This window comes from Ambystoma mexicanum, chromosome 6p (assembly GCF_040938575.1).
Source record: "Ambystoma mexicanum isolate Mex_15411 chromosome 6p, UKY_AmexF1_1, whole genome shotgun sequence".
Lineage (NCBI taxonomy): Eukaryota > Metazoa > Chordata > Amphibia > Caudata > Ambystomatidae > Ambystoma > Ambystoma mexicanum.
In genome coordinates, this window is record NC_090935.1 from 1190916384 (window position 1) to 1190944241 (window position 27858).

Consider the following 27858-nt stretch of genomic DNA (forward strand, 5'->3'; position numbering starts at 1 on the left):
AGAACTAGATATCTCAATGTTTTCCTAATGATATGATATGATATGGCATTTATAACGCACCTGTGCACACGTATTTCTAGACACGACAAGACAAGGAGGGGGAAACAAAGGGAGGACAAAACAACGATCTTACTAGGCCTTGTGTCATTCAGATCGCACAAGTGCAGAGAAGATGGAAGGGGAGAAGTGCCAGGAGGGGAGGGGAAGGCAGAAGTGCAGGTAACTCAATAAGTGCAGCCAGTGGATGGCTCATAAGTGAACAGAGAAAATCCTGTAGGGTTGCAGGCACATACCCTTAAGTGCTGGGGGATCCCGAAGGCAGTGCAATAGCAACTGGACATGCAGGAGCCTGGACCTGAGTTTAGAGGGTATCCAGGTGACCAGTGCGCGGAGCTGTCAGACATATCAGCAGGGGAGAGGAAGAGACAAAGAGGAAGCAAAAAGGAAGGTTTGAGTTGCTTCCGGAACTAGAGGTGGTTCTGCTCAAGTTTGAGAGAGGCAGGGAGGCTGTTCCAGAGGGAGGCCCAAACTGAGGACAGAGATCTTCCCCCAACCCTCTGCTTGGAGAAGCATCTATTATCAAGGAAGCATCTCATGAGCTAGCCCCGTTCGTTACAGCATTCGTAAATGCATCTTTCAAGACGGGTATTGTCCCTGACAACCTAAAGGATGCATGGGTTATCCCACTCCTCAAAAAACCCTCCCTTGACCCTAATATCCCAAGTAACTTCAGACCTATCACTACAGTCCCATTCCTGCTCAAGATCCTGGACCGCGCAGCCTACCTGCAGATTCAGGATTACCTCGAACTAAACAATCTCCTGGGCTTAAGACAATCAGGGTTCCGCCCTAAACATGGCACGGAGTCAGCTCTGATCGACTTGAAAACTCAGATGGAGTCACTGAAGGACAATGGGAAGCTAGCTCTTCTCCTTCTCCTCGATCTCTCCGCGGCTTTTGATCTGGTCAACCACCAAACACTCTGCCAGCATCTCAAATCCGCAGCCCACTTCTCCGACTCTGCCAGTGCCTGGATCCACTCATTCCTGAGCAATAGATCCATGAGGGTCTTCTCACCCCTGGCATCAGCGGATCCCTCCCCTATTCACTGTGGCGTTCCTCAAGGCTCGTGTGTATCCCCTCTTCGATGTGCTTGACTATATGGGTGTCTCCTACACTAACTACGCGGACGACACCCAGATACTCATCCCTATCACAGGAGACTACACAGCTGACACCAAAGCCCTTAACGATGTTTACTCGGTCATCCAGGCCTGGATGGCACAGCACGAACTTTGCCTTAACGATGATAAGACTGAGCTCTTACTTTTAGGATCAAATCATCGGCTCAACAAACTAGACCAAACCTACAAGTCCTTCATTATTTCATTATTGACGGCAATGACATTAAAGTCTCCAAAGATACTAAGACGCTAGGGGTCTATCTTGACTCCTCGCTTTCTCTGAACAGACAAATAAATGCAGTTAGGTCAGCTTCGGCCTATACCTGCAAACTTATCACTGCCTGTAGACCCTTCCTAAACTCCACCAACTGTATCACACTCGCCAGAACTCTTGTTATGGCCAGAATCGACTACTGTAGTGCTCTCTACCTAGGGACCAGTCAGTCTAACCTTAATAAATTGCAAACTGTACAAAATAATGCCTTAAGGGCAGCCTCAAACATCCCGAGACGCTCTCATATCTCCTACGTCAGATCAGACTTACGCTGGCTCCCGGTAAAACAGAGAATTGCCCTGAAAACCCTAGCTTTGACTCACAAATGTCTGAGCAACAACACCCCACCTTACCTGTCCGCTCGCTTCTCACGCCACACCTCCACTCGACCTACCAGAGCAGCCCAAACTCATAGCCTCATCGTGCCTAGATGCAAACTCCAAAAAGCTGGTGGGGTGAGCTTCCCCGTCCTGGCCTCCAAACTCTGGAACACCTTGCCCACACCTATCAGAATTAAACCATCATTCCACTCCTTCAAGAACAATGCTAAAACAGGGCTGCTCTCCCAAGACCCATGAGACCTTGACACAGTCCAGACTCCATGTAGGGTACAGGACTGAATATACATTTTCTCTCTGCTCTGTCCCTGTATTATACGCTGTTAATGGTACCCTTCGGTACATGTATATATGCTGTATATTTTTGTAACTCACTGTAACTACTGCTTTTTGTAACATGTTTAAGAGTATGTACATGTTTATATGCTGTATATTTTTGTAACTTCTGTAACTACTGCTTTTTGTAACATGTTTAAGAGTATGCGCCCGGTTGCCCCTGGGCCTGGTTTTTTGCGGTTTATAAATAAAATAAAATAAAATCAAATCTGCCCCTCAGAGAGTGGGAAGTGGATGAGCGGGGAGCTCGAGAAGATGTTTTTGAAAAAGAACTTTGTAGGTAGAGCGGTACCAGGCCCCAGAAAGCCTTGTGGCAATGCAGAGAGTCGCTGAGTAATATGATTCAATATACTCCTCAGATAACCCAAAGACAGACTTACAAATAGAGTACCTACGCACAAGCCCACCTCCAAAAATCATCAATATGGAAGGGGAAGAATTGGAGGGGAGATTCAGGAAGACGGTTGGCAGACGCTATCAAAAATCTACCGATTTACAAAGCCCCAGGCACAGACTACTTCCAAGCAATCTTTTATAAAAAATTCAAGAACAGACTATTTCCCTCATTAACAAAAATAAATAACTCCTTCAGGTCCTCAGCGAGAACTACTCTGTCAATGGAAGTGACGAAAGTAGTAGTATTCCCAAAACCGAAAGAAGATCCAACACTCCGCGGGTCTTACAGACCCACTGCGCTGATAAACACATTTGCAATGATTTATACCAAAATCCTGGCAAAAAGGCTTACCACACTTCGTCCGTAACTAATAGGCCCTGACCAATCTGTGTTCATCCCAGAGAGGCAGATGTTTGACAATATTAGACGAGTCTGTCACCTACTGGAGAAGACCTCGTTTGCAAGAAATCCGGCACTAATGGTCTCGCTAGACGCAGAGAAAGCATTCGACTGAGTCAAGTGTTTTTTTTCCTTTTTCACGATGGAGCACATGGGGTTTGGGTCCAATTATGTACAAACGATATAGGCAAATTATCGCACGCCTTCCATAAGGATATCAATCAACAGAAATCTCTCCAGGCAAATAACAATAAGACGGGGAACGAAACAGGGGTACACCTTCTCCAAATTATTATTTGCTTTATATTTGGAACCTCTCCTAGCTAAGATTCGTAGTACAGAAACAATAAAGGGAATTATCTTTGGGGAATAACAGAAAATGATGGACTTCGCCAATGATATGTTGCTGACATTGACAGAACCAGCGACTTCAATGGCTGGTCTAGTGTGGGAACTGGAGACATTTGTGGAGATCGCAGGGCTTAAGATAAATACGCAAAAGTCAGAAATCTTACATTTGTTGGTTCAGCAAGACCAGATAGGGCAAATTCTCAAATGAGATGGGCGCAAGAAGGAATTACTTACGTGGGAGTTACCATTTCCAAAACGGTAGACCTACTGTATGGCGCAAAACATCTGCACCTGCTGCATAATGTCAAAGCTGCCTTGCAAAGATGGTGCCCCCTCTCCATCTCAAGGTTAGGGAATAAAATTATTAAAATGGTGGTACTGCCCAGGATTCTCTATCACTTCCAGGCTCTCCCCGTTCCCCTTCCCAGATCCTTTTTTGAGTCCTTACATAAAATTATATCCATGTTTATTTGGCAGAATAAACATCCCCGGGTTGCAATGAAAATCTTAATGGCACCCAGGAATAAAGGAGGCAAACATATGGTGGGGATGCCTAGCGCTCAAACCCTTTTGAGAGGGAGTAGCAGCTCAGCTAGGAGATATGTTTACCACAAATAAAGAGGTGGGAGGGATGGAATGACTTTGTGGCCTATGGGATCCAGTCAATAGTCTGCCTTCCAAAACACAAATGAAAACATAACTGATAATTCCCATAGTAATGTAGTTGGTTATAGTGCAGAAATGAAAACAGGAACAAGCCCTGACTGAATTCGACTGCCTTTGAAAATGTGGACCTTTGTAGCCCTGGAGTGGGTAACATCCGTAAGGAGACCAGGGGGCATTCAAACAGGATTGGGGACGAGTGTCATCCTACTTCCAAAATGACTTCAAACTCCATTGGTGCCTGCATAGCCTGAGCCTTTTGGACCTTATATAAAACATCTCTGAGATGCGACAGTGAAGAAAAGGCAAAGAACGATGATCACGACCTATGGTTATCGAGGGAGGGGAGGTGGGGTACAGAGAAGGGGGTGTGGGGTGTAGAGGGAGATGGGAAGCGGGGTTTGTTTCATTGTAGATGCTACACAATGTTAATAAAAATAGGTTTTAAAAAAGAGGCAAGTTAATGTAGATAGCGTCTGGAACATTATGCCCTATCGTCTTTCGTAGTTAACATGATACATTTTAGGAAGGCCTTTTTATTTTTAAGTTAGAGAAATTGACAGCGAAAGATTAGAAGTTTCAATTCGAACGCAGGTACTTGTTATGGGAAGAAGAGGCAATCAGAGATCCCAGTAATATATTTTATTCTACTGCATTAGCATTGTTTTCAGAGATGTGCACGAGGGAAGTGCAGTGCTTTGCCGAATGGGAAGCAGTGGAGACAGGAGCTCAAAAACACAAGTGAAGTAAAATATATAATGTGTGCTTATAAAAAACCAAAACAAACGAAAAGGAATACTGGGACAAGTAGACAACTACATGGAATTTGACACATTCTTTGTCAATGCACAGTGTTCTATGGATAACACACTAAACATGAAGAATTATCGAGGTTTTGAGGCACTACCTTCATTGACAATGTTGAGAAAGAAGAAAAACATTCACTGGTTGGAAGAAACATTATACAAAAAATGGTCATCTGCCCTCAGTACCAAAATGCAAGCAGATATTTATAAAGGAATCACAGCTAATTTAAATAAGCAAAGGCCGTCTGTTAACATTAGATTATTGGAAGAGCAGGAAATGGGTCACATGCTCTTCTTAGAGATGTTTGTCACTGCATTAACTGAATCCAAGAACACGTTATTGTTCAATCAATTTAAAAGTCTAATGACCTCATTTTCTAACTAATACAATTATTGAAATCATTCAGAGAGGAAATACAGCAGCAACATGCCAGGAATGTCTATTGCCCACCAGACATGAAAACAAAGTGGGTATAAAATAATTGCATAGCTTTCCAGACTTAGTTTTAGAAGTCTGATTTCAACTGGACAGGCCATAAGACCTACATTTTATATGGATGATCGTCCTGACATCTAAAGGCAGCTAACGGGTGATGCCTTGTCCGTTTTATTGCCAGTTTGTAATTCTTGATCCATTATAATGGGGGAATTTTAGACCCATTACACACCTTTTCCATGTGTGGATGATCATTGAGAAGGATTTGCAAATCAGCTTCTAATACATCTTAACCAGTCTTATCAGTCAGGTTTTAGACCTTGCTATAGAATGGAGATAGTTACCGTAAATGTGGTGGTTGATGCATCGAAGATACTGATCTGGGTATAGCCTGTCTACTTATGCTTCAGTATCACTTGGTGGCTTTTGACACAGTCAGTATCTCATGCTCCTGAGCATCTTTGCATGACACATGGGCCTGGTGGGGTAGAATCCTTAAATGAGTATCCTCTTTCTTTTCTATCAGACCTTAGTCATTGTACACAGGCCCTCCACAGTTTGCGACCTGCATGGAACCCAAAGGTTAGTTCTTGTCTCCAGTGATTGGTAATATGCAAATAGATCAGTTGAGTGATACAGTGGTGCAGTGTGGGATCACCATTCAAATGTATTCAGATGACACACAATTATATTTGAGGATATCATCCATTGTTGATTTCCTCCACCGTAAAGGCTGTCTTGTATCCAATCAAAGCATGGATGGCCTAAGTGTTTTAAAAAAAACAAGTCCAGTTTAGACTGAGCTGTTTTAGTATTTTTTGGATGGAATGAAGAAATTACACAGGATTGCCTAGCAGTCATGACACTGAATTCCTTCCTCCCTACCCATTCTTGAAATGTAATACGCATATTGAGAAGAAAGCTCAAATTGCTTTCTTCCAATTACATTTGTTTAAATGGACACAACATTTTCTTCCAGCAGAACATTTCAGAACAGTAGGCTAAGCTTTAATGCTTGCACATATCAGTGGTGGGGGACGTGGGGGGGGGGGCGCTATTGATTCGCATAATGGACAACACCACATGCCTCCTAAAACATCTTTTCACTTAGCACCAAAGTGCATTGTTGAAAAAGAGGAATGTGATCCTTTGTCATCAATTGGTAACCTGGCCTTGAATGTAATTAGAAATATACATTGTTTTCACAGCATCATGTCTTGTTCATAAGTCATTAAGGCTAGGAAACCTGCCTATCTGGCCAAAAGGTAAACATTTTGTGTGGTTGGTGGATGAGTCAAATTAATAAAGTCTTAAGGTTGGAAATTTGTTGTGCAGATCGGAAAAAAAGAATATGCATCAGTGATGTAAAATGCCTTCTACATTTCTTTGCATGTAAGCCCTAAATTGTTAAATTATGGAAAGAATTGAAGATTTGCAATGAATGTATTTTAATTTAATATATTTTTCTTTGCTCCAAAGGTTCTTATGAGTTATACTGATGGATTACGAACCTGACAATTAAATAAAAATATCCCATTTCACTTTATAATTCAATCTTAGTAGTTATGTGATCTAGGTCTCCTGTAATGTGGGATCTGAACAGAGTGGCTGAGTCTGACAGGCTCCATGTCCATCCCCATTAAAGAATGTTACAGTAGTAGGGGTGGTCACACCCTAATCGGAGACTAACAATGCTTGCCACGAGAAATAATGGGACTGCTGTAACTCCCACTTCACCTTCCTTAGTAAAAAGCACTCCTGTTTTCCTTATATCAGGCGCTATTGGTCACCCATGGGATCTACTGATTTGTTGCTTATGAGTATACATAAAACACTCATCAGGAACCGCATCATTTATAATTTTGGCCACACTTCCATCACTTCATGGACCATATCTTAATGGCTTTAATGTAACTCATAAACATTCATGATATCTCATTACATATGAAAAACATTTTCAACTTTACAAAACAGCACACTAAATAGTGTTAATTAGGCATGAAGATCATGCAAACCATAATTCTAAACACATTCTTTAAACAATGAATGTATTTAATTTGTATCACAGTATATAAAAAAAGGGACAACATACATAGAGCATACCATTTCATATTCATATAATCACCAAGTATGGGTAATTTTACCAATATGTTTTATATATCTTATCTGACAGGCATATTGATTCATAAACTCATGCAAGACTTCCACAGTCTCCAATGTGGTCAGTCAAAACACCTAACCCCTTAGTACCCCTTGCAAGTGTTAAATAACAAAACACAACTGTTAAAAACATACCAGTCTACAAACTCTGTTTCAATCACCTATCAGAGCTTGAGAACAAGAGGCTCTGTATATGAAAAACCAGCCTTCATCAGGACAAGTCATTTGGTCATATTCAATGATTGAAGACCTTGCTGTTGGCCGTACTCTTATGAATGTCCATAGTGTGTCTATAGCACAACAGGCCAATCAACCAGACCATCGTTCTTCAGCTGCCAAGTTATTACAGAAAGGGGAAATGTTTTCTTACAGTGGCGTGACATGTTTTACTGGTATGGTGGGCAAAGCAAACATTCTGGGGATTCTTACACGGGGCTAATGGCCTACACTGGTGCAGCCTGCATAGACATCATTTCTTATAGTCGGCAAAGCATTGCACTTGCATTATGAGTAAAGCCAACATTCGTATTGTTCTTACATGTGTATAGTGGCATACATTGGTGCAGCCAGTATGCAAAGGTTTTCTTACACTGTCATGACATTTTTACTGGCAACATGGGCTAAGACAACATATTGAGTGTAAGTGGGGATACTGCCCTAAATTGCTGCAACCGTTGTGAACATATTCTTGTACAGTGGGTATAGCACTTTCAATGGCACTGCGTGCAAATCCAACATGATAAGTGTTCTTACGTGTGGATACTAGCCTACAATGATTCAGCTAGTTTGGATGTGTTTTGTTATAGTGGCATAGCCGTTTTACTGATTTTGTGTGTGTGTTCTTAGGTGTGCATACTGGCCTATACTGGTTCAACCATATGGACAGGTTTTCCTGCAGTGCCATGACATTTTTACTGGCATCATGACCCATCTTGTTCAATGTCAGCATGATTAGAGTTCTTACATAGGGATATTGGCATAAATTGGTGCAGTCTGCATGGAAAGACATGTTTAGGCACAGCCAGCATGTGTATTGTTTTTACACTGGCAGAATACTGGCATATATTGTGGGCATCATGAAAATATTTTGAGAAGGTCTCCTGTACACTGTTGGCGATCTGTCATCTTCTGTATTTTTTAGGTTTTATCCTGCAAAACTGATTGTGAACTGTGTGCCGTTTTACCCAATTTTTCACAGAAAGTGTACTGTAAAAGGCACCATTTTTACCCACTATTTAAAATCCCCTAAATCTCTCTCGGTTGATTGGGGCTCCCTCGCCATGCTCGACCCTCCAATTAAAACATGTACAAGATGCTCCTGAAAACAGGCCATGAGTGAGCCGATTCCCGTCCAAGGGTTTTCTTCCCCAGAGGGTTTCCCTGGGAGTTACGCTTCCCTCCGTTCTGTATCAATTCAGGTGGCGGACTGCAGGACTCTCTTCTTTTCATTGTCACAAAGTTGCTGTCATCTGATCAGGTTAGTGGTGTTCTGAAACTATTTTGTACTTGTATTAGAGCAGTTGTAATACATGAGTAGAAATGGATTCTCACAAGGAAATATGTCTCATGTCTCAAATGTTTGCACTTAGATCAAGAAACCTTACTCAAAGGAAAGGGAGGAAAACGCCTTGTAAGTGACAGTTGCTTTCTCCCAGCTCAAACCACCTGCCTTACCTAGAATACATAGACTTGGGGGAGGGGGTCCTTCAGTTCAGTGAGCTCAGTGAGCTGCTCCCACCCACGTTTTCCAACATAGCAACATGACTCAATATTAAGTGAGATATAACAGTTGAGTAGGGAGGGAGCTCTGTCTTTGTGACTGAAGACCAAATGCTCTCTCTCTTTTCTTGCTCTCTCTCTCTCTCCATGTATCTTTCTCTCTATCACACACACATGCACAAACACACATAAACAGAAAAGTGGACTTCCTCTGAATTCAAAGTCATTCTAAAACAGATCCAAATGTAAAAGGTAATCACTGGACATACCTCAAAAGACTAATAGGCACAACTAAACCCACTAAAAAAAAGCATGCATTTAACTCTACCCTGTGTCAAAGTAAAAAAAAGAAGTTACAAATAAGAAATAGCCCCGAGGTTATGTTCCATGAAACGTGAGCCCTAAAATGATTATGTGGGAAAGGCTGGGATCAACCATGCCTTTCTGGAATCTATATGTAAATAAAATAGGTACTTCCAATTAAAAAGTTGCAATATTTTGATAAAGTACTTCTTAGTCATACTCTTCAAATTCATACACAGTAGATGCTTCAGCAGAAGGTAAGATAGTTTATTTTACTAACCAGAGAAAGTTCATCTTTAGCACTGCTGATGCTGGCACTGGAGTCCACATAGAGCCGTGTGAACTGATGAAAGTCCTGGGACTGGGGGATATGAGACATTTCTGCCTTGCTCTTAAATTCCAGCATCGCGATGGTGGGTGGAAGAAGGATGCACACTATCACCTTGAAGAAAGAATACAAATATTTATTTATCCAATAAGAAGGCTAGAAAGTGATATTTTCACATGTTACACTTCCAGAACAATTGGTACTTAAGAAAACCAGGAAGATAAGTAGATTATCTCCTTTCTATACAAATGCCAGTGTATATGTGGGTGGTATCTGTGAGGTGTAGGTAATTAACTACCTATCATTCAGCAGAGGCCTTCAAAGCCAAGGTGTAAATTCAATTGCCTTTCTTTCGGCTAATGTTTGTTGTGTTTCCAAGAAGAGGACACTTGATGGTGAACTGAAAAATGAACAAGGTGTTTGGGGAATTATCGTAAATACGATGTTTTCACTTCAATCATAGGCAGTATCAAGCATATGCATTCCTGCAGTGTGGCCATCTGCACCGACTGACGGCATGACCTGCATGACTCACTCTCTCCTGTGAGTGGCTATGGTTTACCGGGGAAGAAATGGTTGCTATTGATGATAAAGTGGGAGGGCCACATTTGCAAATGCAAACCTGCTGCTTTTGAAAGCAGAAAACCACATTTTCAATGCAAAAATCTGCCAATGCAATTAACTGTTGCCTTTGCAAACTGCTCTGCTAGTTGTGCGACTTCGTGTGAATCGCAAATGGATTGGGGTGAGAGGGAGTGGGTGACTCACAGGGAATTAATTAAAAGTTGTGACCAGTGTAAGGGTACAGAAGGGGGAGATTGACACAAGGGTGGCATGAATTTGGGCATAGACTTTTATTTGTCAAATGAAAAGAGAGAGAAACCTAACTTGCACCAACTCTGAGAGGGGTTTCTCTGACTCAACTAAAATACTAAGGATTATGTCAGAATGTCCACTCATCTCAAATGTCCACCGTCATGTGTCCAAATCTCTACCTCTGTCCTCACACACTTATTCAAACTAAAGATTTAAAAATCTTCATTGTCTAGGAGAATGGCTCTCTTTTCTTGGGGTGATGGTCAGAGTTTTTAAAAAAAGAATTACACTTCCAAGTCCTCCCCAGGGGGAATGACTTCCTTCCCCTGTCCGAAAGTGTTCACCAAAATACTATAAAGCTGCAGCGGTTCGTACCAGTGGGAATGTCTTCCTTGGCCTGGTTGAAAATTGTCCTGGTACCTTCTTTTACTGCCCAAGAGAATGACTCCGTTCTCTTGGCATCTGGCCTCCACTAGCCTGGGGGAATGACTCCCTTCCCAGACTCTTCAATGCTTCCTTTAGGTTTGTATGTTACCAGGAGAATGACTCCCTTTCCCTGGTGAGCTTAGGTTCCTTTAGGAACATGCATATGTAATGGATGGGATCACACAGATACATTCCGAGTCCAAATAACCAAACCAACTCAGGAAGATGGCAAAGTACTGTTTTATTAACAGTTATCTAAAACACAGAGTTACAACGAACATCTATGGACGTACGTTCAATTTCTCTCAGCGATCTTCACACAAATCATAGCTTTTATATCAAAAATACGTTACTGGTGACGTCATACTACATCATATTACTTGGCAATAATGAAAAACTTACTAAGGCTCGAGATTGGCTTAAGGGGAACATCTAAGTATACTTTCAATAGGAACTAGGATTGTGATTGGCTGCCCACTATCAGCTGGACAACATATGCCTACTCTCTAAAACATGTCATCTTCAGAAACATTAGATACACATTTTCTCAAACGATAAGGTCCTTCGTTATGTGGACTACTACAATTGGTTGGCACACTTGTGCCAGGCCTGGAACATTAGGTTCACTTAGCAGCACCTAAGCCCAGACCCAGGTGCAAGGGGATGGGGCATGTTATGTTGTTATGTTATGTTACTTGGCATTATATAGCGCCTTATATATCATTGGTATGACCTCAAAGTGCTAGTATGTTGAACACGCCCAGGAACCGTAGTTAAAGTCAGTAGAGAGAGAGAGTGTTGTATGGTGCATGGGTGCACCAGATATGTGTGCAGCTGATGTAGTTGTTGGATGATAGCTGCTTCCTAGTGATAGGTGTGATGCTGAGGAAATCAGTTGGATGTGTTCCGTCTGGTGGGTGGACACCTAGACTGGGTTCTGGCTGTGTTAGGCCTGAGGAATGCCTAGCTGGAATCTGCTCAGCTAGCTGCATTTTATTAGGGTGATGAGGTGATGTTTTATGTGAACAGCTAGGCGGAATTAACAGGGGTGTACCTGTGTTCTAGTTAAATTATGGTGGATAGTAGAGAGTAAGTGTAGTGGTGTGATATGGTGGTTATCAGTAAAAGTGCCATCCGCACCATCCGCACTATCCGCATCATCTGCAGCATCCGACCATCCACACCATCAGCACCATCCACACCATGCACACCATCCACACCATCTGAGACATCCACACCATCCGCGACATCACACTATCCGCGACATCCACACCATCCGCGACATCCACACCATCCACGACATCCACACCATCCGCGACATCCACACCACCCATGACATCCACACCACCTACAACATCCACACCATCCGCAACATCCACACCATCCGCAACATCCACACCATCCGTAACATCCACACCATCCGTAACATCCACACCATCCGTAACATCCACACCATCCGTAACATCCACACCATCCATAACATCCACACCATCCGTAACATCCACACCATCTGTAATATCCACACCGTCCGTGACATCCGTACACCGTCTGTGACATCCGCACCATCTGTAACATCTGCACCATCCGTAACATCCGCACCATCTGTTCCATCCACACCATCTGTAACATCCGTTCACTCTACTTCATCTTTTCCATCCGTTCCATCCATTCCATCCGCTTCATCCGCTCCATCTGTTCCATCCGTTCCATCAGCTCCGTCCGCTCCATCCGTTCTATCCGTTCAAACCGTTCTATCCACTCCATCTGTTCCATCCAATCCATCTGTTCCATCCACACCATCTGTTCCATCCACTGCATCCACTCCATCCACTCCATCCGTTCCATCCACACCATCTGTTCCATCCACTCCATCCACTCCACCCACTCCATCCATTCCATCCGTTCCATCCGTTCCGTCCGCTCCGTCCGCTCCGTCCGTTCCATCCGCTCCGTCCGTTCCGTCTGTTCCATCCGTTCCATCCTCTCCATGCATTGAATCTACTCCATCCGTTCATCTACTCCATCCGTTCCATCTACTCCATCCGTTCCATCCACTCCATCCGTTCCATCTGTTCTATTTGTTCCATCCGTTCGATCCGTTCAATTCACTCTATCCGATCCAGTCACTCTATCTGTTCCATCCACTCACTCCTTTATTTCCTCTACTCAATCAACTCTGACACTACCTCCCCACCCAATTAGCCCAGAGTCTCTCATCGCCCATGCCTTCTGCCATGAAGATTGCCTTTGAACTTGACCTTGCAAAGTATCCTTGTCTTTTAGAATACATGGAAGTGAGAGTACTTCGAACTCTATTTTCATCCTTAGCTCACGTGACAGGAGACCACTATTTGGTTCATTTTGCAGCTTTTAAATGCTTTAAATGAATTAAACATGACACTCTTGGTGTTCTTTCTTTGCACCTTAACAAGGGATGATTCATCCTTCGCATGTTCGCCCATTTTCAGAATAGATAGCTGACTGTGGCTGCTTCAGTCTTGACTCCAGGCCAGACAGCCTTGTCTTGCAGCTCTGCGATTCTGCTTATTCTTGCTGCGCACAGCTTTCTCTTCCTGGTTCATGGGTCCTGGCTTACTAAATTCATGATACCAATGTCCAGTTTCTATACAATGGTGGCTTTGCCTGCGTTCTAATCACTACATATAGCCAGCTTCTATGATGACTTGGTGTACCCTGAGTTTCAGCGTCTGTACATTTATTGAACGGTTGATTTTCTGCAGCACTTTGTGCACGTATAATCTTCTTTCTTTATATTTGAGAGTTCACTCGATTCTTTACTTCGTCATTAGTTTCTTTTAGGATCCATACATTCTCTTCAGTCAGTATCCTGAGACGTTGTGTATAATTTTTTTGTGGCGTCACTGGCTTCTTTTCTCCGCTCCTTCTCATATTCCTTCAGGGAGTTCCACCCTCAAGTTGTCATCCCTTCTGGGATGCATTCGGTAGGGCTGTCTCAATTGGTATCTTCTTTCAAAAATACCCTGGGGTATTGGCACAACTGCTGTTGTCAAACATGACACAATCTCAGGCCTCCAACATATGGGAGGTAGGGGGGGCAGGGTTTCCTGCAGAGGCATGCAGCTGCTCCTCTACACTGGTCTCTCTGATCCTTTCTTTAGGACACTCTGTGACAGTTAGGTACTCAATATATTAAGATTCTCCAAACCAGGTTTCCCCGTTTCTTGAGTTCAGGAGACTTGGTTCAGTCTCCTGCCAAGTACTGCCACAAGGAAGATAACTTGAGTTTCTCTCCTTATTTTGGTGCACGCCCCAGACCCGTATTTCTCTGTTCCAGTAACTTAGCAGACTTGGTTCACTATGCTGTCAAGTGCTGCCGCGAGTAATATAACTCGTATTACGTCCTTGGTTAGGGTCCCCGACCCTGGATTCTCTTATTCTTCTTGGGTAGGGTTCCTTAACCCTTCTCTGAAGGCCAGTGGTGTTTGCACATCCACTGACATGAGGAAGCAGAGCTTTCACGCAGGTCTGACGCATATATGGGTCAACATGGGTAGCCCATCTATCGAGCCAAGGCAGAGCCGTTATTGTCTGCTTCCCTGCTATGCCCAAGTCCTCCCTCGTTCTCCTGTTCCTCCCTTTACCTTCGCAGGCATCCCATTATGTCGCTGAGACTTCCAGGGACAGGAGTCCGCTTCCCTGCTTCTTTGGGCTTCTTTCTGGATGTGCGACAGCAGGGTGGCTTCCCTCTGCATGGCTTGGCCTCTCAGCAGTTCTCTCCGCATCTGAGATGCCAGCGTCGCATCCCATTCTGCGGTTCGGCTTCTTCAGGTTTCTCTCGGCGACTGCAATGGATGTGCAGAACTTTTCTGTGCCGCTCAAATTCCTTTCCGCTTTTTGGCTGGTGTTCAGGACTGCTCCTTTTCAGGACTGCTCCTGCAGCGCCCGTGAAGAAATGCTGCAGCGGCTCTGAAGCGTTCTCTGTGCTCGTACACCTCTGGTCTCCCAAGCAGCTTTGAGAGTTTGAGAGAAACCTGAGAAATTCTACAGCTGCTGCATATTCCGGTTGGAGTCGACAGATTGTTTTGCCCATTATCAGTTTTTATACAATGTAGCCTGCTCCCATTTGGCTCATTTGGGCCGAGGCTTCTTCCAAAACATTTCCGCTTACCTATGGTGTTCCTCAAGGCTCTGTCCTTGGTCCCTTCCTCTTTTCTCTCTATACCTACTCACTCGCCTGTGTCATTTCTATACCTATCCCACGAGTTCTGTGCCGATGACACTCAACTCTTTCTATCCTTCCCACACTTCATTGATGATATTCACAATAAGCTCAGTGCTTGTCTCCTTGTTATTAAATCTAGGATAACAGACCACTTCTTGGAACTCAATACTGCTAAAACTGAGGTTATTTACTTTCCTTCCACCACCATTCCACCCCATCTCCCCCATTCATATAATTTCCCCCAGCTCAGTTAGCTACTTCTTCTATGGCCCGTAATCTGGGTCTTTATTTCGACTCAGATGTCTCCTTTAGTCATCACATCTCTTTATCAGCGCGTTCTTGTCGATTCCACCTGCACAACATTCGGAAAGCCTGTCCTTACATGACTTTTAAGGCCACTCAACTCCTGGTGTATGCCTTAATATTTTCCCGGCACTTCCACTGTTCTTCTACCCTCTTTGGACTTCCTTTATCTCGTCTAGCCCATCTGAAATCTGTATTCAATGCCTCTACTCATGTTCTATTTCTCCTTGCTCCTCATGACTCCATTTCTTCCTCTCTGGTTGATCTGGGATGGCTTTCTTTCCATCACCATTTACAATTTAATTTTCTGTGTTTAGTTTTTTAAATCCTTCTATGGCCTTGCACCCCGATATCTCTCCTCTCTTATCTCATTATATACTCCTTCTCGTTCACTGCGCTTTTCTTCCCATTCCCTTCTAGTTGTTTCTCGGCCTCCCTGTGCTCAGTCTCGTTTTCACTCTTTTTCTCTTCTTGCACCTCTACACTGGAATGCTCTCCCTCTCTGTCTTCATTCTATTTCTCTCTATTCTACTTTACGGGTCTCTTTGAGATCTTATCTTCTCTTACTGGTTAAGAAGGTCAATGTAAATACAGATCTCTGCTGTGTTTTCTACTTTATCTTCATTTTAATGTTCCGCTCTGTTCTCATGTACAGTGCTTTGGTGTAAAGTGCTATATACAAATTAAATAAATAAATAAATAAATGTTCAAATTCATCCCTTTTGTTGTCTCGCTCTTCATACATGCACAGGTTTACCCCGTACCAGTACTTGGATGACAAGTGTTCTTCATGCTCCCCTCTTCATCATCATAGTATTTCCAAGTCTATTGAGATTCTCTACCTTATAACAGTATATCGGTATACTATCTACAAAGAAGTTATTAGAGAAAAGAGGGGTTAGAGTATGTGGGGGTGTGGTGTTGTTATAAGGGCTGTAACTTAAATGATCGTCTTTATCCCAAGAAGGGGAGTCCCTCCCGATGGGATCCTCCCTCATTATACCACCCGCGGGGGGTCTATCTTGTAGTGGTCTCACTGCCCTGGCCTCATGGATAGGGGCTCCCTCTTGGGGAGAAGTGACAACATCTAGGGATTTGTCACACCACTCATACGGTCATAAAGAACTTAATGCTTATTGATTGCCCAGGGAAGGAGGCTACCGTTTGCAAAGGCGAAGCAGCCCATGAAGGACTTCTCCCACAGGGCCTTCTCCAGCCATCATCTTCATCAGGTTGCACTCCCAAGACCACTGCCTGGACCCCAAAGTTACATCAGAAATTCAACATTTACTTTTGTAATAGGAGGGCAAAGGAAGGTATCAAAGCCTGCTGACCATTGCAGGCTTTGGTAACAGCATTAAAAAAACTGTGTAAACAAGGCTACAGGAAAAACACACCCTGCAATTATATTCAAATCAGTTCACCTGCACCTAATTACAAATAGCCCGTTTGCCCTGCACCTTATTTGTTCAACAAGATCAAGGCAACGTTATGGTCAAGGAGGGCCATGAAGCAAACAGTAGGCAGCAATGTGACACAGCAAGTTCACACATCTGGCCCCAGATTTGAATGAAGAGTACTTGAGTCATGAGATAAGCACACTGTCTTAATTCCAGAATCTGGCTTGCTTCTGCTACCAATGAGAGGACACTGATTACCAAGAAGTAGATGCTTCACAAGATGCTCAAGGCAGGTGTGGCAAAATGCCCTCTGCAAGGGTGCACTGTCATGAGATTTGTAATGTTCTTGATTCAGAGTGAAGGTAGTTACTATTGATGTGCATGTTATGCTAAACAGAAGTACATGCTCTGTTGCTAAAAGGTATTGCTAATGGCATTGTCAATAGTTACACATAGGATGGCTTAAGGCTCTGTGAGTATCTTATATAATCACTGGCTTTCTTATAGAGAATGCAAATATACTTCAACAGTGCACCGTCCAATGCCACACCAGCAGCTGAAATGTGAAATCAAAAATCATGGTCTTTAAGCATCCATTAGGGATTACTAAATCCTTTTCTTGGCATCTGGGCAATCAACTCATACCAATCGCAAAAGAAGTCACCTATCTAGGCTCGATAATTAGAGCCTTTCCAACAAAAGTGCATGCAACGGTTATCTTGGAGGGCAAAGTATTACAATTGGGCTCTCAAATGAAAAAGATCCTGGGCAAGTTTCGGCAGGTTCTCTCTCTGGCCAGTTATTAGATATTATATTGGCAAAGTCTTACCTACTCTTCTTTTTGGTTTTGATACCAACACCCAGCCTTATTTTATAGACTGGGAGAGATTAGAGGGCAAATTGTGGAGACGAGTGTTGGATCTTCCAAACTGTGTTCCTATAGCTAGTGTCAGGTACGAGTTGGGCCTACAATCATTGAAAGCTTGCTTACAATGGACATGGATTTCTCTGTATAGATATATTTCGGTTCCCCCCAAGGCTTCTTTATATGAAGATGTCTCTGCCACTCTTCAGGGGTCTTCTAATCACTATTTGAACAATTTGAAAATGGTACGTTCTGATCTCTTACAAGCTTCTGATAGCTCAGTGGAGATTCTAGTCCAAAACCCCTTGAAAGTCAAGGAAGGCTTAAAGAGGATGGATTGGATCAGAACTATTACAGTAATGAGATCGGCTAGGATTTTTGGTTCTCTCACTCCTACAGATAAACCTAGATATTCACTGCCCACTTATTTGAAGACATTTCCTGATTCAAATATGAGATCAGAGTTCCCAAAATTTTGTTTGAATCTTCTGCCCACTTCCGAAATTCAATATGTTAGATGGGCAGAGGACATTGAGTCAGGTATTTGCCTGAGATGTGAAGATAATGAATTACAATCACTTAGGCAATTGTTGGGGAAATGTCCGGGGACCCTCTAGTTGAGGGTCCAAAGGCTGTTTAGATTTGTTGGCCATAATTGGTGGTTGGACATGGATTGCTTTTGGGATAGACTAGCTTCAGGTAATGAGTTATTTCTAACGATTGAAGTTGTAAAATTGTTAAAAGAATGAGAATTGGTTGGTTTACATCAATGAGCGGGAAGTCATTTCGGAAATGTGTATTTTAGATTTAAAAAGGGTGGGTTCCTTCTTTCTTCTTTTCTTGTCCTTTCTCTTTTTTTCTTCTTCTTTTCCTTTAATTACTGCTTCTGATCATTTCCTCTTGGCACGATTTTACTCATGTTTACTTCCCTTCTCATTTTCATTTGACGTTTTAATGATTGCTACTGCTATGCTGCTTTAACGTTTGGAGTTGTCTTTTTTGTGAAAAGTCGAAATATTTTGACTACAACACAATAAAAAAATGTTTAAAAAATAAAAAGTTGAAATGTGAATTGGCTACATTTCATATAAAAAAGTATTATGTGTCTTCAATTTTGTACATGTAGAAACTGTACAGAAGTTTATCATGGTGGGTCAAGTCAAAAGCTAATTGGCACTAAGAAGACAGACTTCTATCAGACAGTTGCCTATTGGTACATCTAAGTCTTTAACTACTAAAAGAGAGATTTGCAGAAAGTATGCTATTAAGCAATGCAGTTTGGAAACCCATAAACTCACCTGGCATCCATGTGGTTTTATTTCAAATAATACAACCCATGTTAACTTTTTTTTTAACAGTTTTTATTATTTTTAATAAACAACACTCCAAACATTACACACATTGAGGACAACTACATTTAAGCTTCACAACATTGTGTTACATGCAGATTTTTCGGTCCTGCCCCCTCCCGCCCCCCTTAACTAGAGCCCCTGCTTCCTTGTCACTGTCTTATTTATCTTCAGGCGTATCTAATTCAATTCTATCACCCGTGTCATCTTCACTTTGGTTGGCCTGGGAGGGTCCCACCATCAAGGTCACCAATTGTCTCCAAGCTATCAGGGGTCCCGCCTCTTCCTCCCCTCCCCTGCTGATTGCTTCATACCACGCTGCCGTTTCTGCATCTGCCCACTTCATGAAGTCCGCCCACCACATCTCAATTTTAGGTCGTTGGGCAGCCTTCCAGCACATTGCAATTCTCCGTTTGGCCAGGATGTAGGCCAGATCTTTCATCTTACTGATGTGCTTCAGGTTGCGTGGTCTGGTAAAACCCCCCAACATGCATGCCCAAGCCGACTCCACCTCCAGTGAGATCCATTTTTCTGCTAGACGTATCTTCAACTCTGTCCAAGATTTACCCACCTCCGGACACGCCCATAACATGTGTAACATCCCAGCTTCCACCTCCCCGCACCTTGGACATTTCTGCACCACCGGGCCTCCGAACCTAGCGATTTTTCTTGGGGTCATGTAAGCTCTGTGAGTAACATATAATTTAATTTGCTGTAATCTCGCGTTTCGGCACACCGTCTTATGATACCTTAGGGCTCTATCCCATTGTCCATCCAGCATGGGTTCTCCCACCTCCTCCTCCCAGTCTCGCCTCAGTTGGGGCAGCTCCTTACCCACCTTATTCACCAGTAGCTCATACAGACGAGATATCTCGTGCCCATCCTCCGAAATATCATACATCGTCTCTACGGCCGCATCAGGTTGCTCTGCTCACACTGCCTCGGGCCAGCCCTCTCGCACCCGTCTAATAATTCTGGTATAGGTAATATATTGGCCTTCATGCACCCCGGTGTCCTCCATTAGTCTCTGAAAGTCTAGAGCCTCCCCCTCCTGCCATATATCACCAAGGGTCGCCAGGCCCATCGGTTCCCAGTATCTGCAGATTCCTTTTATAATTTGTCAGTCCTCCCCACATAGCACTACCAACGGAACCTGCAGGGAGAAAGGGGTCGGGTTTCCCACCAATTGCCATGCCTTACGCCATATTTCCCAGCCCAACACAAGCAGTCTCGCCATTCCTAGCACCTTTGACTTAGGCAACCACACCGTCTCTCTCAGAAAAAAAGGGGCTGTATCCCTGTGTAACAGCCTGGTTTCGGCCGTTTCTTCATCGGACATCCACCTGGCCACATATTGAAGCTGTCCCGCCAAATAATATAACTCAAAGTTCGGTAGGTTTATGCCCCCCTTGTCACACGAGTTTTGTAATTTCCAGAGGGCCACCCTATTTCTGGAGTTGTGCCATATAAAACCCCTGCATAGGCTGTGGAGCTTCCCAAAGAACCGTTTGGTAATCACATACGGGATGTTCGCAAAAAAATATAACAGTCTGGGCATGACCACCATTTTGATCAAAGTTGCTGTGCCCATCATGGCCAGGGGTAGCCTGGACCAGAATCCCATGCTATTCTTAATCCCCTCAACTGCCTTTTCCGTATTATGTTTGTGTTCCTTTCCTGTTGTGTGGTATATATCGATTCCTAAGTAGCGGAATGTCTCAATCTGCCAGGGGATCGGCAAGACCGGTAGTCTCCTCAGCAGGGTCCGTCGGTATCTTCCCAGAGAGAACATGCTAGACTTCTTGGGGTTTACCGCTATGCCCGAGAGGGTGGCGTAACGTTCCATCACCTCCAGGACATATTGCAAGTTTTCCTCTGGGAAGCGCAAATATAGGAGTATATCGTCAGCGTACAATGATATGAGGTGTGATCCCCCTGCAGTTTGGATCCCCACCTCCCCATACTGTTGTCTGAGGCAGATCGCCAACGGTTCCATCGCAAGGATATACAGCATGGGCGACCAGGGACAACCCTGTCTAGTACCCTTACTGAGTTGCCATTTGTCTGAGATTGTTGTGCCCGTTTTTAGCCTCGCGATTGGGGAACTATATACCATTTTGACCCACCTCAGATACCCCGGCCCCATCCCGTATTCTCTCAGAGCCGCAAGCAACCATGGCCACCTCACCGAGTCGAAGGCCTTAATAGCATCCAGCGAGACTATTGCTAATTTGCCGGGGTCTTCCTCTGTTTGGTGAATAATGTGGTGGAGTCTTCTGTGATTGTCGGTTATGTTCCGCCAGGAACGTAGCCTGTTTGGTCGGGGTGGATCAGTTTACCGATGACTCGCTTGAGTCTGTTTGCTAGCATTGCTGTAAGGATTTTGCTGTCTTGGTTGAACATCAATAGAGGTCTATATGACCCACAATCTGTGCTTGGCTTACCCGGTTTTAAGAGCGGGATGACCACCGCCTCCCGCAGGAACTCTGGCAGCCTTCCGAGCTCAAACGCCTCATTAAGCGTAGCCAGCAGCGGGGGGGGAGTACCTCTTGCCTATACGTTTTATAAAATTTGCTGGGGAGCCCGTCCGACCACGGGGCTTTACACGTGGGTAGGTGCTGGATCACTATATCTAATTCTTCTAATGTGATCGGGGCATCCAAGTCCTCCCGCTCCTGATCTTCTAATTTGGGTAGACCTATGTCTTCTAATGTTTCCTGTATTTCCTAATCCATGTCTCCCCCTTCGTCCACGTAAAGACGTTTATAGTATCTAAGAAACCCCTCATTCACTCCCTCTTGGGTGTCCCAGGTCTGGCCTTCCTCGCCTCTAATCTCCCTAATCACTGGTCGAGGAGTTTCGTTTTTGTATAACCAAGCCAGCAGCCTGCCCGGTTTATCTCCCCCTGCATGCTGCCTTTCAACGTATTTTTTATAGCTCAATTTGCATAATCTATCCCAGTGCTCTCTGCTAGTTTGTTGTAGCAGCTTCACCCGTTCCTCATCCACCTGAGGGGTGCCCTTATTCCGCATTATGCCTTCCAGCTCCTTCTCTGTTTCTTGTAACTCCCGCTCAATGCCCCCCTGGAGCCCTCTAGCTTTAGAAATGGCTGTGACCCGTATTACCACTTTGAATGCCTCCCATAGGGTTCCTTCGATTGTACACTACCTGTATTAATGTCGAAATACTCGATGATCGCCTCCCTCAAATCCTTGCGGAATCCCAAGTCCTGCAAGGCCTCAGCTGTAAGCTTCCATGTCGGGATTCTCGCTCTAGGGGGCTGATGTTTCCACTCCAGGACCAAGGGGGAATGGTCTGAGAGCACTCTGGCCTTGTATTCCGCACTTGTCATTTCTCCCACCAGCTCCGAGGAGGCCAACATGTAGTTCAGCCTCGTGTGCAGATTATGTGGGGCCGCGTAGTGCGAGTACTGCCTCTCTGCTGGGTGAATCTGTCTCCAGATATCTTCAAGTCCAAAGTCTCTCAGTAGGGCCTGTAATGCCTTTGCTGCCGGGGTGGGTCTAACAGGCTGTCCATTTTGGGGTTTAATATACAGTTGAAGTCCCCTCCCCATACGATCGCGCCACCGAGCAGGGGGCCAATTTTGCCATATAGGGCCCTAAAGTAGGCCGCTGTATCCTGGTTAGGGGTGTATAGGTTAACACTGCTTACTTCCGTATTTTCCAGCATCCCCCGCACCACTGTCATCCTGCCCTCAGGGTCTATTGTGGACTGAAGCAGCTGAAATGGTACATGAGGTGCCACCCACGTGATGACCCCCCTCGCATAAACTGAATATGTGGCTCCTGTAGTAGTCCCTCTCCACTTTTTCTTGAAAACCTCCAGCTTCACCTTAGTAAGGTGGGTTTCCTGTAATAATGCTATGTCAATCTTTAGCCTTCTCAGATACATCATTACTTTGTTCCTCTTCAGATAGCTCTTGAGGCCTCGCACGTTCCAGGTCACTAGCCTCAGACTACCTGACGCCATTTTTGGGTTGTCCCTTCTCCCTACCCAGGTTACCCCCCCGCCTGGTTCGACATAAAATCGGGCTTATACCCCTCCCACTTCCAACAAAAACTCCCCAACTAAACCCCCTCCCCTCCCAGCTCAACTATAAACCACTGCATACAAACGCATCCCTCCCCCCACCGTACCCAACCCCAACTGATGCCCAGCTCCATCCCTGGATCTCAGGCTCCCCCGCATTTGGTCCTGCCTCGGAATGCCGAGATCAGGAACCTGGCAGGGTGTCACTGGTCTGCCGGTAACCTAACTAGTCTGTTCGCTTTGGGGGTATGGGGGCTGGTGCCGCTAGGCTCCTACGCCTTTATCTAGGTTTCCCATGCTCAAGGATCGTGAGTATATGTATAGCCGGTTGTATACGAATTGTTCGTTTTACAACTGCTCGAATGACAATTGACCTTTTCACAATTGACCGAATTGTGAAGGTCAATTGTACCATATATGTGGGGGGAAACCCCCCACAGCCCCCCACGCAACGCCAAACCCCCCAAAACCCATATATATATATATATATATATATTACCAAACCTATATATTCGGTCAATTGTGAAATGGTCAATTGTGACCCTTTAAATTCGGTCAATTGTTCATTTGAACAATTGTAAATGAGCAATTTGGGTAATACCGTATAGCCCTAATCACGCATCTCCCGCAGACTATATCCCATACTATATTCAAGTCCCAATGTCTTAAACTGCGACACCATGGGTGCCACGGTCACCTATTACTTATCTGCGCCGTCTTCCTTCTGGATGCCCGATTCTTGGGGGCAGCTCTGCATGTCTACCCATTCTGTAGCGTCCTCCGGGGTTTCAAAAAACAATGTTCTGCTCTTGTGGGACACCTTCAGTTTCCCCGGGTAGATCAGCATATACTTGTAGCCTGCTTCCCGCAGCCTTCTTTTCACGGCCCCAAAGTTCATGCATCGGTGTTGCACCTGCAAGGTGTAATCCGGGTATGCCGTGATGTTTGCTGACGCTCTTTGTATCGTTCCCCCCTTCCGGAAGTGTTCAAGGATTTTTTCCCGGTCACGATAGTTCAGGATCTTGGCTATCATCGGCCTGGGGGGGGGGGTTCCCGGCAGTGACTTCCTCATCAGGGCTCTATGCGCCCTCTCCATGGCGAACCCCTCGGTCAGCACTCCTCCGGTATCTCCTGCAGCAGCATTGATTCAATGTACTCCGTAGGGTTGGATCCCTCGGCTCCCTCAGGTAATCCAACGATACGAATATTGTTCCTCCAGGCCCGTCCTTCTGCCTCCTCCACCCTGCTTTCCAGGTTGCCCACGCGTTGTACCAGGGCATGACGCTCGTATTTGTGGGCAGCACACGCAGCAGTATTCGGGAACACTTCCTTTTCTAGGTCACCTGTGCGTTCTGCTGGCGCTCTGACATCTTGCCGGAGGAGATTCACCACCTCCTCTTGTACTGCCCCGACTTTGAGCTCCAGTGCCGCCTTCAGCTCGGTCATAGCCAATCCTAGTTTAGTTTCCCAAGCCACCTTCAAGTCAGCTATTGCAGCAAGGATCTCCTGGTCTTTGCCCATGGCGTCCGTGCCCCCGGAGAGGGTCTTGTCTTTGCTCCTGGCCCCTTCTGCTCCCGGCGATGTTCTGGCATATTCGTCGAGCGTGGGTTGCTTCCCCTTTGCTCTAGGCAGTTTGTTGGTCATTTTGGTGTGTCAGAACCTGTATGTGCAAGCCTTACAGCGTGTGGCCCCCAGCTGTAGTCAAGTTGGGCCACGGTTAGGGGCAGGGCGGGCTGTAGTGAGAGTTTCCTCGACTGCTGGACCTGTTCATGGAGTGGATTGTGTCCTCCCACGTGGTTGTGCCTGGGCAATTCAAGCCTCCCCGTCTGTGGGCCTCAGCTCTGTTGGTCTGGCTCTGTGGGCACACAAACCAATGTCCATGAGCCCTCCCGGGTGCAAATGGTGGCCCAGCGTGCATCAGGCGTTAGCCCCACCTGGTCACCGATGTCACCTGCACGAAGGTGGTGTGTTGCGGAGCTCTCCGCCAGGCGCGCTTTTCTTGCCCCCTGCTCGCCTTCAGCTTATGCCAGGGGGGTCTCCTTCCCCTGGCCTCTGTGACTTTTGCTCGTGGTGCTTAGCTCTGGGGGGCAGGTTACCAGTGTCTTGATTCCATCTGTCTTCCCTTGCTACGTTATGGGCACGTTACTCGTGTGTCAACATTTCCGCCGCTGCTCCAAATTCCAACCGTGGGGCCAATCCCATCTGCAAGTGTGAGCCAAGTTTGTGCCTTCTGCCGTAGTCTGTGAACGTGCCCACTATCAGTAGCTCCGGGCAGGCAACCATTCCATATTTAACTTATAGAGGCGTTCGTGTCCCTTACTGTGGTGAGATGTTAACTCACACCTCTCCTTAGTTGCCTGGATACAAATGTATCCGCTGCTGCCCGCTCCTTCTAACAATTACACGTCCGGGCGTGCGTGTCATTCCATTCTCACTCGCCGGAGCCTGTGGCCTCGGAGACAATGTAGCACTCCGAACAGGCCTGGCTCCTGCCTCTCTCGCTCGGAGCGCTCCTCGCTGCCGGCAGTTTCTGTGCCCGATTTTCACTGGCACACTCTGGCTCTGCAGTTCCCAGGATTACAGCCCGCACAACAGTGCCTGCCCCGGACTCCCGGTCAGGATGCCGAGCTTCAGAGTCCAGTTGTTCGCGCACAGACCAGTCTCCCCTTAGTTTCACGGCTCGTCGGCGGCGGCCATTTTCTCTTTGCGTGCCGCGGGCTACTGCCAGCTTAATAAGGCTCCAATTGTCTCTTCAATCCTTGCGGACCGCGTCTCATGTCATCGATACACGCACCACTGCTTCCCCTACACGGGCATCTGCTTTTTTGGTGAAATGAATCAGTTGTTGCACGGTTTTATTTCAGGATAGTATACGGATCTGTGGGAGCTCCAGCTGAACACGTCCTCCTACATGGCTTCCAAGCCACGCCCCCAAACCATGTTAACTTAATATGGATTCTCCAAAGCTTTTTCACATCTAGTACAAAGAGGACAGAACAACAACTTGCATTGTGTGATATTCTTTCAATCATCCACCACTTTATAGAGTTCTTTATGATTTGTTTGTTGGCATCACATTTGCAAAAGAACACACACTGAAGAACCCCCAAAAAAGTGTAATGAATAATTGAAAGGATATCACATGGTGTAAGTCTTATTTTGTCCACATTGTAGTCCACCACTTCAAAGCAAGGGTTCCCTAACAACATTTGCTGCCAGATCAACTCATTTGGAAGCGTGAAGACACTTTTATAGCTCTCACGATACAATTATTCAGCACATGTACATATCTGTTGGCAGTATATTAGCATCCTACACTTTCAATGCTGGCAGATGACGAGATGAATCAATATTTTGATGAAGGATAATATTGTTGTGTGCAGGAATATTGAGTTATAACCAATGCTGCTGTTCAAAATTGCCCTAATCCCTTTTGTTTTCCAGAATGCAGGACATGGGCATAGCTAAGGCAACCAATAAGATATGATTAAGGAGAGCTGGTTTGCACTATCTTTAATTACTCCCTTCAAGCTCTTCTCTGCCCCAAAGTAACTTCCTGGGGGCTCAGGCATCTGGGAAACGTGGTAAAAGAGGATGGGCAATGGCTTGAGAAGTCATCCTAATTGAATTCTAGCAGAGGGCCTGAAAATGCAAAACTCCTCTGCTAGGATTTTACTATAAATGGAGTGGCAACCCACTAGTTGTTGATTTAAGTGAGGACATCCATCAGTCCAGAGAAATGGAGACACTTCATCTAGACGACGTTGAAGACTGGCTGCATTACGATCACTTTGACCAGGAAACCTACCTTGATTGGAATCAGTGTTTCTGTGAGTGAATGTGTATGCTTCCCTGGTTTGGAAGTGCACAATAGCACTCCAGTCAGTAGGAGTTTTCTACTAGACCCCCAGAATTGTTCATAGATATTACCTCTGGCACTGATGTTACTCAGAAATGTATTTAAAGCATTTGAGACCCGTTTGCACCCTTTGAACTGCTGTCAAGCCACCTTCAAAGAGCGAATGTATCATGCACCCAGCCAGTTCTGCACACCAAGCCCCTGCTTCACCTCACAGAGCCCTAGTGAATGGATGTCGAGATGTCAGGATCCAAGCCATCTGCCACCAATTGAGCCTCTTTGAGCAAACATGCTTCTTCAAGACGTTGGGACCAAATTACCGGTTCCATCTATTTCTAGACATCCGCTTAGATAAAGCTGTGCTGACTCAAAGCACTGCGTGCAATGCCTGAACACAGTGGAGCCCTCTAGCCATCCCACTTTATTCATATATGATACACCAAAGCCTACTCAGGTAATGAAACTATAGGTACTCTCACCCATTGGCCTTTTCCTTGTGTCCTAGTAACTCTCAGAGCATCCTGTGTAAATGCATCCACCACACGATAGGTATGTTTGTGGTTTGCTATTGTGCTGCCTCATCTTAAAATGCTGAAAGACATGTTTGGTGTAGGTGGCATGGAAAAAGGTCCTGCCATAGCAAAAAGGCCTTTTAATTTTTATGTTCCCCAAACATGGGATCAATTAGTCATCGGCAGAAACATCAGGCGCCTTGTTCTATCAGTCAAGGCTTCTGGGATAATGCGTTATAATACTATATGCATGGATGTGGTGTCACAGCCTGTGCTTGTTTTTTACTTGCAGAATACTGAAGTAAGTAAACATTCTATCTGTTCCCTTGTGTTTCTGCTGTTCGGTTTTGGATCTTTGAATGGCACTTTGATTGACAGTT

General features: G+C 45.0%; 1 protein-coding gene across 1 annotated transcript in view; it reads right to left on the reverse strand.

The window, feature by feature from the left end:
- The window catches only part of TRPM6 (transient receptor potential cation channel subfamily M member 6), a 1703532-nt gene that overhangs the window by 792428 nt on the left and 883246 nt on the right, over window positions 1-27858 (reverse strand). Inside the window, exon 18 of the mRNA XM_069625828.1 lies at window positions 9647-9808. Within this exon, the coding sequence (XP_069481929.1) occupies window positions 9647-9808 (162 nt within the window). The remainder of the gene's footprint in view (window positions 1-9646; window positions 9809-27858) is intronic.